This window comes from Erinaceus europaeus, chromosome 10 (assembly GCF_950295315.1).
Source record: "Erinaceus europaeus chromosome 10, mEriEur2.1, whole genome shotgun sequence".
NCBI lineage: Eukaryota > Metazoa > Chordata > Mammalia > Eulipotyphla > Erinaceidae > Erinaceus > Erinaceus europaeus.
This window is the reverse complement of record NC_080171.1, coordinates 85,572,150-85,584,682: the sequence shown is the minus strand read 5'-3', so window position 1 is coordinate 85,584,682 and position 12,533 is coordinate 85,572,150. Positions and strand designations below refer to the sequence as shown.

Genomic DNA, 12,533 nt, shown 5'->3' with positions numbered 1-12,533 from the left:
ACTAGATGTGTCATGACTTTTCTGATAACCTAGTATGTGTGTAATCTGAGGTGAGACAAACAAAACTTAAAAAGAAAAAAAAAGTAGAAAATATACCTTTATAAGCTACTATCACAGATATGTGTAATAGCTGTCAGTTATACCAACCAGGACTGACTGAGTTAAGAATAACTCAACCATGTGAACAACACTGCATTTATAGCCATCTTCACAAACATTTATGACTTTGATTTTGAAGTTTGTCTTTTAACATGAGGATAATTTACCCTTGTGCATTTTTGTAAATTGTTTTACTTACATTTTCTTTTTTTGCTTTGTTTTGTTTTGTTAACTGGAGTCTCACGCATACACAGTTTTATAGCTCCCTGGCCATTTTTCATTAAGATAAAGACGAAGATAGGAACACACCATAGTACTGGAGTGTTCCACAGTGCCATTGTATTCCCACATGGTGCCACGTCTCAAATTTTTGTTGTATTCATGGCAAAGTATGCTTGCTACTTGATGAGTTATCTCTTCAACCTTTCAGTTTTTTCTTGATGAGCTCTCAGAGTTTTTCTAGTCCTGATATTCGAAGACACCCAGGTCAGCCTCTTAATCTTTTAATCATTCAAGAAAAGCAAACTAAGCTTTGATGAAGATCTCACACCACAGTGTGATCCTATAGAATTTTTTTAAATATTTATTTTATTTATTTATTTTCCTTTTTTGTTGCCCCAGTTGTTTTATTGTTGTCATTACTGATGTCATCGTTGTTGGATAGGACAGAGAGAAATGGAGAGAGAAGGGGAATACAGAGAGGGGGAGAGAAAGATAAGACACCTGCATACCTGCTTCACCTGCTTCAGTTGCTTGTGAAGCGACTCCCAGGCAAGTGGGGAGCCGGGGCTTGAACCAGGATCCTTACGCTTGTCCTTGTGCTTTGCCACTAAGCCAAGTGTTTGTAACCTGCTGCGCTACAGCCTGACCCCTGAAAAATTTTTTAAACTCTGTTTTTTCACTTTCTCTGTGAAAGCAGTAATAATTGTATTTATCTCATATCCAGTGAGCTAGCTACATCAGTTCTAAATGTTATTTTGTTATAATATTTTTCTTAAACCTCCCCACCCCCAGTCTTCAATCTCTTCCTTTCTTTCCCTTCTTTTTACAAAATTTCAAAACATTGGGAGAGATTTCATTGTCATACTTATCCACACTCTACCTTTTTCCTTAACTGAACAGCAGGGTGATTTGCATAAAGACAATTAGTGGAAATAAATTGGAAGCACAGGTAAAACCTGGTTTAGCCCTTGATGTCTGAAACTCAGAGTGAGGGCCTGAAAGCGATTTCTGGGCTTCCCATAGAGGAAGCAAGTTGAGGAAAGCCGAAGGGGCCTGGATACCTTTCAGTTGTGCTGGGTGTCGGCACTGGAAGGAACACTTGCTTCCAAAAGTGGTGCCTTGGAGACAGGAGAAAGAGGCAGCATAGACATGATGCTGATCTGGGATGCCACAATCTACTGGTTCACACACCACCTGCTTATTCCACTTGCCCTCCATGCAGGTCACCATGACGCTGGATCCTGTCTGCAATGCAGAGGTAGACACAGTGAGGAATGGCAGATGAAGGCTCAATGTGTAGGAAATACTGTTCTTTCCAAATCTATTATTCATTGTATTATATGGGTACTACTAATGCATAATGTTTAATATTAGTTTACTTTAAACAACTTATTATTAGTGATTTAATAAGGATAAATAAGTTTGTACCATGTCCTATCCCCTCCATTGGAAGCTCCCCTATTCTTTCTCCCTCTGGGAGTATGGACCAAAATTCTTATTTATTTATTTTTTATTTATATTTTATTTATTCCCTTTTGTTGTCCTCTTTTTGGGTAGTTATTATTGTTGTTATTGATGTGGTCACTGTTGGATAAGACAGAGAGAAATGGAGAGAGGAGGGGAAGACAGAGAGGGCGAAAGAAATATAGAAACCTGCAGACCTACTTCACCACCTGTGAAGCGACTTCCCTGCAAGTGGGGTGCCAGGGGCTCAAACCGGGATCCTTATGCGGGTCCTTGTGCTTTGTGTCACCTGCCCTTAACTCACTGCACTACCGCCCAAGTTCCTGGACCAGAATTCTTTATGGGGTACAGAAGGTGGTTTTAACGACCCCCCAGATGGTAAGATTAGGTATTTCAGCACCCATTTTACAAATGCAAGAACTGGGGTTCAAAGACAATATATCATCACCCCCAAGGTACATAGCTAGAAAAGGATAAATAGGAGCTGAACCCAAAGGCTATGCTCTTAGTTGCTATCCGTAGCCTCTCCGGGGTCATTATTTCCATTGGATTGATAATTGTGAGACCCTCCAGTCATGACTTCTTTTATGAATAGCTCTTAGAACTTAAGACCTTGGAGAGGGACTGCTTACTTACCTTCACATTTCTTGGTTCTATAGGAACATATTTTACTGCGTAACATAAAGGACATCATGGGGGAGCTTAGGTGTTTGTACTCTGTGATCTGAGCCATGAAAGAGGAATTTGGACCAGTTTTATCCCAGTACTTATTTTCCTCTGGCACTTAGTATAGCCACTAATCTCTAGTGAACAGATGATTTTGTGACTGAAAAAACAAATGAATGGGCACTGACAGAAGATTCACCTCTACCTAAAGCAATCCATTCCATTATTGTAGAATTATGACTACAAAGCTTTTATTCTCAGATGCTTAGTCCATGGTGTTTCCAAATTTCAGTCTACACAAAATCTCTGACACAAGTCTCAGAAATTCCAGGCTTTCACATTCATTTAATCTACATGTATCTACTGAGCATCTACTGTATGAGAAACACCATTTTTCAGTTCTGGGGACTCCACAAAGAGTAAGTGCAACACTAGTTCAGGTTCTGTGGGCTGTAGAGGGACTCTGAGTCCAACACCTGCACACACCTTGCTCTTGATTAGCTCATCATCCCGCTGAATTTGGAGCACATAGCCTGTCCTGCAGCTGACAGTACACTGGGCACCATGGTAGCGGTCACTGCTGGAACAATTTAGAAATGCATTCTCCACAATCAACTCAGGGCAGTCCGTGGCTTCGCATGCAAAGTGCACACAGCTAGAGAAAGAAGAAAGATGATTATCAGAGAGAACTTTTCTGCAGGGCCAATGTGCTCCTTCTGGAAAACAGGGACTCATGGCATTCTCCTCCAACATTTAAGGAGACAGAGGCTGAGAAGATGAAAAAGGACTACCTATACAAGTTTGTCAAGTTTACTAGTCAGAGTACATGCTATGAAAAATGACCCACCAGGGTATAGAACCTGGTGCTGAAAGTTTTCTGTGTGATAATGCTTTCAACCTGGCAGAATGTTACTTTCCCCATGAAAACTGTATATATAAAGCTATGCACTATTACATAGAAGCTGCATAACTCTGGGCATCTCAAACTTGAGTTACAGTGTATTCACATAATTCAGCCAACAAGAGGTTTCATATGAGACAGTACTGAGGTATTGAATGCAAAGGTCTTTTCCAAACTGTAATTTATGGATTCTTAGCAAATATACAAAGGCGGCGCCTTGGGAGTTGAGCAGTAGCACAGAGGGTTAAACGCACGTGGCGCGAAGCGCAAGGACTGGCATATCCCAGTTCGAGTCCAAGGCTTCCCACCTTCAGGGTAGTCGCTTTACAGGCGGTGAAGCAGGTCTGCAGGTGTCTATCTTTCTTTCCCCCTCTCTGTCTTCCCCTCCTCTTTCCATTTCTCTCTGACCTATCTAACAATGACATCAATAACAATAATAACTACAACAACAATAAAAAAACCAAGGGCAACAAAAGGGAAAATATTTTTTAAAAAATTTAGGAAAAAAGATGGTGCCTTGAAGCTTGCTGCAGCTGCTGTTCCAGCGTTTCTGCCAATTTGATTTCTACCCATTCTGTAAATTTGAGTGACATGTGAATTTCCACATGGAGCTTTCTCTTCTGTCTTCAGATGAACACCCCCTCTCTACAGTTGTTGCCATTCATCCCTATGCCTATTGCATTATGTTTCCACTGAAAGCTCAGGTGTTGTGTGCTCACTACCTTCAGGAATGTGTGCTAACCCTTAAGATCACAGACAAAAATCAATGAATCATTTCTGTGCTTAGGTGAACTTTCTCCATATATTGTACATACACAGAGTAACATTCAGCAACATTAGTGACTTCTCATGGACTCCTTATATACATAAGTTCACCTCATCCTTCTGAGCTAAGTGTTACTCATTTTACAGTTGGAAAAAAAAATTGAGAGTAAGTTATTTATTTAAGTTCCTACCCAGATGTGTAACCCCAAAGCCCTTGTTAACCTTATTCCACACCTGCATTAGAACTTCCATCATTATAAGAAAAAAATCCTTATTTGGGGACTGAGTGGTAGTATACCTGGTTGAATGCACATGTTACAATGCACAAGGTCCTGGGTTCAAGCCTTTGGTCCACACCTGCGGAGGGAAAGCTTTGCAAGTAGTGAAGTGTTGCTACAGGTGTCTCTCTGTCTCTCTCCCTCTCTATCACCCCCTTCCTCTTGATTTCTGTCTCTCTCAAATAAAAAATGAAGATTATAATAACAAAAAAACTTGGGTGGGATGAGGAGTGTTCCCATTTGATGAAGATCAAAGCAAGGGTCTTTGGAATCACTTTTGAGAGACAGGAATTCCAAGCTATGAAGCCAAAAATGGGTGAAAATCATGACCCCCCCCCCATTCTGTGCACATTAATGTTCTTAATAGGGAAAAAAATGAGCTGAAAAACTTGATTACATAGAGTGGAAAGAACACAGTGTTTAGTAATTGGACAAGTCTGGGGTTCAGGTCCATTTTAGTAATTTATCACTTGTTGAACCATGAAAAGTTATGTAATACCCAAGCCTCCTCATCTGTAAAGTGAAGATAGATAGCATAACCGATCTATTCAACATACTTTGTCTAGAGGGCTCTCATCAAATCAGATATTGCCCTATTTATTGGAGTCATATTTCTAGAAGGGACAGGGGGAGAAACATGGTTCCTGTTACCCAGTGTATCTAAGAAGGGAAAACATGTACCAAAGAAAATGAAGAAATCTATTTCAGATAATGATATGTGCATGCATATATGTGCATGTTAGGATACTAAAATGAGGTAAAAATTATAGGGTGACAGTTGGGGAGAAAGGACAACATGTATAGAGCATTCACTGGACATGAGAAGACACTTCGACTAAGGCCTAGATGAAAAAGGACAATGTTAACTGCAAAAGTATTTGGGACACAGGGAAACCTAGGAAGAAGAGAGAGCATGTGCAGAGGCCTTCGTAGAAATTCAGTGTGTTTGAAGAACTGAAACACTAGTGTCTAAGAAACACTTTGGGAAACTATGAAGTATCAAAAGCAGATTGTTTCTCTCCTCTGTCTTCTTTCTGCAATAGAAGGTATATGTTCCCTGCTCATAGGAAATTACCGGAACAGATTCTATCCTCAGAGGAGCAGATTAACACTGCATTAATGAGGCCAATCAGCATTCTTTATTATAGAAATTCTCAGAACCTTAACTATTTTAACTGTATATAATGCATTTTCGTGAGCGGTCAAATACAAATTTTACACTCTGATAACCTTACCTAAGAAACACTTTGGTGTTTATTATTTCTTATCTATTTCTCATTTCTTAGAACTAGCATCTTCTGGAACATGTATTGGGAAAGAGAGAGAGAGAGAGAGAGACCCTTTCTTTCTTAATACATTTGTCAGCACCTGGCTTAGAAGTTAGAAACTAGGAGAAAAGCATGAAAAGTGTTGACTTCTGGATTTTACCTACGTTATCTTATCTGTGGGATGGATCTCTGAGATAGTATTATTATTCCAATTTTCAAGAAAATGAAACTGACACTAGCAATGTTTTCAGTTGCTTATCCAATGGCACTCAAGTTGGACATAATTCCAATGTGGATGTCTGTCTGCCCTTCTCTTTCCTTTGCTTTCATGTTAGTTGGAAAGGGCTGTGTGAACACATTGTCCAGAAATGATAAACACTGCTCCAGCTCCCAAATAGCTCCCTGACACAGCCCTGTCATTTCTGAAATACACAAACAGAAAATCAAAACAAAGAAAACAATGCAAAAGACTTCAGTTTCATGGGAAAAAAAAAAAGAGAAAGATTTAATACCAAGGATGGATGGTCAATAAAAATATTGAGGAAAGGGAGACACTTCTCATAAAATAAGAACATGACTAATGAGAAATAAATATAGATACTTTTTAAACATTGTATTTATTTATTTATAAAGAATTTATTTATTCACTAGAAAGATAGGAGGGAGAGAAAGAACCAGATATCACTCTGGTACATGTTCTGCCGGGGATTGAACTTGGGACCTCATGGTCAAGAATCCAGTGCTTTATCCACTGTGCCACCTCCCGGACCACAACATTGTATTTATTTAGTGTATACAGACATAGGGAAATCATTCTCTCTCTCTCTCTCCTTCTCTATCTCTCTCTTCACATACATATAGTTTATGTACTTAAAAGACTCAAGTTGCACAAAGAAGAAGATCTTTAGTGATCTGTCAAACAACCCCCCAATTCCTGCCTTACATGACCAGTTGAAATGGACCCAAATCCTGCCTAACAGAGACCTTGCATTGAGTCCTGTTTGAGACAGAAGTTATGGGTTGGTGAGGCCTCCCTCCTGGTTCTGTTCCTTTGACTTTGAGTTCAGCTTCTGTGACCTGCTACTTAGCTGCAATTATGATATGGGGAAGTGGAGAGAATAACAGGCATGCTGTTTTAAAATCATTTTGGGTTTCTTAGATGGAGACAGCATGTTCAGCACTAGGAGGAGATGCTTTGGACACAAATGCTACAGAAAAATTGGAAAGTGAGCCTGTGAGAGAGTTAGAATGAGATAATTAATTTCTTCTACTCAGAAATGAGGCACCATAGGAAGAACCCCTAAAAAGTCCCTCTGCTCTCAAATTCTGTTGTAGTGGGATAGGGGTGAGGTTTTGCAGAACTAACATGCAATGTCAGTAAACTGCAGGGCTGAGATGATCTGACAGCAAGAGAAGCTGAATGGGGGAACCTAGTAGAGTGCATACACTTGACCAAATAGCAACTCCATCCCAAGGTGTCTACATAGAGCTGAGGACCTGACCTGTCCAAATATTTACAGGTGCTACATCCCTAGAATAGGTCATAAATATGTTTTTAAAATTTTTATTTACTCTATTTTTTTTTATAAAGATAGAGATAATATGGAGAAAGATACAGGGAAAAGGAGGGAAAAAATATAAGGATACAGAGACCAGAGAACTGTTCAGCTCTGGCATATGGTGCTAGGGATTGAACCTGGGACCTCTGAGCCTCAGACATGAGATTTTTTTCATAACTATTTTGTTGTCTCCCCTGCCTGACATTTACAGGTCTTTAGGAGGATAAATAATCCTGTTTTTTTTTTATTATGAACATATCTGACAGTCAAATCTAGATAGTGATTTAAGGAAGATAACTAAGGAGGATTTAACATTGTTATCTGTAGCTTAATCTGGTTCAAGGAATAGCAATCTTGATAAAGAGGACAGAACTTTAGTTCAGAAGTTCTGAGAACCAAATTCAAATTCTGATCCCTCCTCTGATTTGCTGTGTGACTTTAGGAAACATATCTCTTTGCCTAGACTTAAGACCCCCATCCTTGAATAAGGATGTTGAGCTTGAGAATTTCTGAGAACCTTTTCCAGGTTTCAGGGAATCACAGTGTTGTGAGGATAAAACAAAAGAAAGACATGATTTCAAAATCTCTTGGTTTGAGAAATAAAAAATAATCTCATAATCACAAATACTAAGAAAAGTAAGGAAACCCAAAGACGCTCATTAACTGCTGAGAGGTCCGTTGTAAATGATTTTGGAAAAAAGTCAAGAGGTATCCATCTAGTGAAGACACATCTATGTTGAGGCTCATTCAACATAGAATGAAAACAAAGGAGGTAGGGCAGTGGGGACTGGGGGGCGGGGTTCTCTGGAATTTAAGAAATATAATCCAAGCATCAAAGGACATTCTGTGAGGCACTATTCCAGGAAATAGTTTCCAATTTGCCTTTAAAACCCTGATACATGTCTCTGGGGTTAAAGACTAAGCATTCTCTCATTAGTTTCCTTGTCCAACTCCCAGGTAAATCTCAAAAATTTCCCAACACATGTTCTAAGTGGTGCTATTTTCTCTGTGGGCTGAGGAGGCTGAATGAGCTTGTGTGCAGCAATCTGTAGCCCATGAAATACTTTATTCTGGCCTCCACAATCTTTCTTCTCCTTATTCTTCTCCTTCTTCTTCTTCCTCTTTTTCCTCCTCCTCTTCCTCCTCCTCCTCCTCCTCCTCATCATCATCACCATCATCATTGAAAGTATCCTAACCTGGACTAGAATACAAGATTCTATGTATCCTTGGCTTCAGTCTTAAGGACCTCTTTCCAGACCAAGTCCTCCTTGGATGTAAGGAGGTAACTAATTACATGAAGGATCTACTTTTCCCTAAAACTGACTTTTGAAAAGTTAGATCTCTGATAAAAATTGCCTCTCTTTGAAGAAACTGCATGGTGTCTGTGGTAGGGGAAAAGAAGTAAGGACCACAAAGAAGGAAAGGAGAGAGGCAGGGAGAAAGAAAGAAAACAGGAAGGGGGCTGGGAGGTGGCACACCTGGTTGAGTGCACATGTTATAGTGTGCAAATACCTGGGTTCAAACCTCCAGTCCCCACCTGCATGGGAAAAGCTTTACAAGTGGTAAAGCAGTGCTGCAGGTGTCTCTCTTTCTCACTCCCTCTCTATCTTCTCCTACCCTATCAATTTCTGACTCTCTCTATCCAGGAGATAAAGATAATAAAAATAAAAAAGAAAATGAGAAGAAAAGAAGAAGGGAAGGACTGAGAAAGAAAGAAATGGAATGAAACTGAAATGAAAGAAGAACAGAAGGCTCTCTGCTTAGGACATTATGGAAAACAGTATGGAAAGTCCTTAAATAAAAATGGAAATAACTTATTATCCAGCAATTTCATACATTCAAAAGAAATTTTTTTTAAAAACATCAAAAGGAATTTAAAAAAAAACACTAATTCAAAGGGATGTATGTATCCTAAGTTCACTACTGCATTATTTGCAATAGCCAATGAGTGGAAGAAACCTAAATGCCTATCAACAGATGACTAACTAAAGAAGTCATGACATATATTCTCAATGGAATACTACTCTGAAATAAAAAATTTATATTGTGTCCTTTGGGGCACAATAGATGGAACTGGAGGTGGTTATGTTTAGTGAATTAAATAAAGAAGTGAAATCAACATAAGAAGATTGTGCTCATCTGTGAAATTTCAGAGAAGAGAAATATAGAAACTTGCTATAAAAGGAAGTAGCCAAACTGTCTCTAAAACTTTGCAGAAAACTGTGGTGGTTATCAGGAGTTATCAGATGGGGGGTGGAATCAGAACTTTGGTGGTCCTACAGCTGTACCCCTACAATTGTATACTCCTGTAAACCATCAATTCATTAATAATTAATATTTTAAAAGACATATGAGAAAGTAGGTATGTTAGACACAATAGGTCTTAATCTGTGACTTTTTTTTTTCTTATTGAAGATATTTCTTAACTCTACCAAGAACAGCATCTCTCAGTATTTCTCCACCTTCCTTCCCCCACCTTCAACTTGGTGTGGGGTAGTCATTTGGCAAAAATTCCACAACTGGACCTCTCATGTGAAACTTGACCCTGTGTTCTTGGCTGTCTGAATTTATTCCAAGTCTTGCACAGGGACCTGAGACTCCTGAATCTAGGTCAGAGTACACTGCCTGAATTGATTTTGCTATAGTGATGCTTCTCCCAGGACAGCTCACTAGATACCATGCTGCTCTCAGGAAAAGAGACAAGTGAAGGGGATGACAGGGGCTGAGAGAGGCAGGAGAGGTGGGCAAGGTTGGGGAGAAGATAGAGGACAAGAAGGGGAGGGAAGAAAAAAAAACCAAGAAGATAATAATAAGGGAGTGAGAGTTAGGGGGCAGGGCAGTGTGGGTGGGAAGGGGAGGGGATCAACAGCCTCCTTCACTACCTGAGAAAGTTCGAAAAATAATGTGGTCTGTGTCTACTATAGTCAGCTGAGACTTGTGTTATAAAAAGTGATGTTTTTTTTTTTTTCCTTGGTTTCTGAGAATAAAGAAAGATGGGCTGGTGAAATAACACAGTGGTTACGCAAAAGATTCTCATGCCTGGGGCATGGCAGGCTCAATTCCCAGCACCACCATTAACCAGAGCAGTGCTCTGGTCTGTCTCTTTGAATCTCTCTCTCCCTCTCTCTCTCTCTCTCTCTCTCTCTCTATATATATATATATATATATATATATATATATATATATTTAGAAAAATAAAATCAATATATAAAAATGTGGCCTTTTTCCTTTTTAAAATCTTTTTTTATTATCTTTATTTATTTATTGGATAGAGACAACCAGAAATCAAGAGGGAAGGGTTGGATAGAGAGGAAAAGAGACAGAAAGACACCTGGAACCCTGCTTCACCATTCCTGAAGCTTTCCCCCTGCAGGTGGAGATCAAGGACTCGAACCTGAGTCCTTTCACATTGTAACATGTGCACTCAACCAGGTGTAAGCCACCACCTGGCCCCTTTTTTCTTGTTTTTTTTTTGCTTACAGTTGCTGCTTATTTTTTTCCTTTTCTTCCCTATTTGCTTGTTTCTTCCCTATTTGCTTGTTTGTTTGTTTTAATGCATTTACTCATTTCTGCCTATCTGGAAAAACCCCACCCAAGGGATATCTACTGTTCTTCCCTGGGGCATCAAGAGGCTCCTAAGCCCATCAAGCTTCAGTCCTGAGAATTCAACCTGCCTAAGACCTGTCCAAGTTCAAGGCTAAGTCTGCCCTTAGGACTGTGTCTTCATAATTTTCATTAATTCCACTGGCTTAAATGGGGGTAATTGAGACACCTTCCTTCTCTCCTTCCTCCCTGTACCTGGCTCTGGTGGACAGAGCATAATTTTTAGGAACAGACAAAGATTTTGCCTCCCACCATCTGAACGGTCTTGACTCAGTGTCTCTGTCCTTATTTCACAGTGCAGGTAAGCTAAAGAAATAAGATACTGAAATAACAAATGCTGGTCCATTCCTCTTCTCTCTTGGGAGAAAAGTATCATAGTATCAGAATTGGAAAGAATCACATAGAATACCCCCTGTTCATCATTCTGTAAATAGAAAATGGAAGCCCAAAGAGATGTTCATGGTTATGCAACAATTCCAAGAATTCAGCAAATACTTATCAATTGATTTGTTTTCTGAAGCTAAGCACTTCTGATGGTGTTACTTTAGGCAAAGAACCATTAACTAAATAATTCAAAGAAGTCAGAGCTGGCCTCAGTCAATTCGGGGACGGTCTTGGTGGGTCATTAAGAATGGGAAGACATTTCAGCAAAAAGTCTGATGGATTTACATTTTCCATAGACATTGAGACATTGTCTCCCTAGGTTTTGAGAATTAACTTATTTTTATATTCTGAAGAGTCAAGGATAAAAAGGCCCTCTTTGGGTGAAATATAACAATGAATGATATTTAAGGAGCTCTTTCGCCTCCAAATAATTGCAACAGACTTTGCACAACAGAAGCTAGAGGCAGTGGGCACAAAACAATGGGGGTTTTGCAACCACCTTTTGTGTTCTCTGTGGTAGCAGGGGTGTGGGAAAGGCTGGTGGGTTTTCCTCTTCCTCTCCTTGCTCCCAGGTACACATGACAGGAATAAATAGCCATACAGAGGGTCTCCTGGAGGAGACCACTGAGTTTACAACCTACTCTTTTCCCTTTGGAGTCTCATTAAACAAGTTTGAAAGAAGCTGTGTGACTGCATCAGTGCTTCTCCATCTGTGATGCTGGAATTCTAGAGGATAAGCTGGATGTATGAACATGTTGGATGAACTCTGTAGTCTCTGACACTTTTCCCAATTCTAACTCTAAAAATATTATACATAATTCTGTACAAGAAAGTGCCAATCTTCTATAGAAAGCAGTGATATTCTTTTTTAGTATATTGTCTTTACATGGCATGTTAATAGTTTGTAAAAGCACTTGTACCCACAAGATATATTTAACCCTCATGATCACCCTATGAAATGAGAATTATCATTGGTTTATTCCAAAGTAGAAAAAAGAGGACCAGAGAAATAATACAATAGTTCACAAGAGTTAGATATGACTGGCCCCAGGTTCAATCACTGGCACTGCCACTACCCAGAGTTGAGTGGTGCTCAACCAAAAACAACAACAACTTCAAAATAGAAAGGGAGAGTCAAATAAATGAAGTGACTTGTCCAAAATCACATGTTCAAGAAGGGACAGACTCAAACCCAGGTAAAAATGTCACCATAGTACATATTCTTTCTAGCAAACACTATTTACTCTCAGTTCTAGAGGAGATGTAGTCACCGATGTCAAAAGCACATTAGGATGATGTGATACGGTTCAAAGACAGACTCTTG

General features: G+C 39.5%; 1 protein-coding gene across 1 annotated transcript in view; it reads right to left on the bottom strand.

The window, feature by feature from the left end:
* The window catches only part of PAPPA (pappalysin 1), a 304,579-nt gene that overhangs the window by 45,754 nt on the left and 246,292 nt on the right, over positions 1 to 12,533 (bottom strand). Inside the window, exons 14-15 of the mRNA XM_007521940.3 lie at positions 2,938 to 3,106; positions 1,383 to 1,566 (exon numbers count right to left, since the gene is read on the bottom strand). Coding sequence (XP_007522002.2) covers positions 1,383 to 1,566; positions 2,938 to 3,106 — 353 coding nt within the window. The remainder of the gene's footprint in view (positions 1 to 1,382; positions 1,567 to 2,937; positions 3,107 to 12,533) is intronic.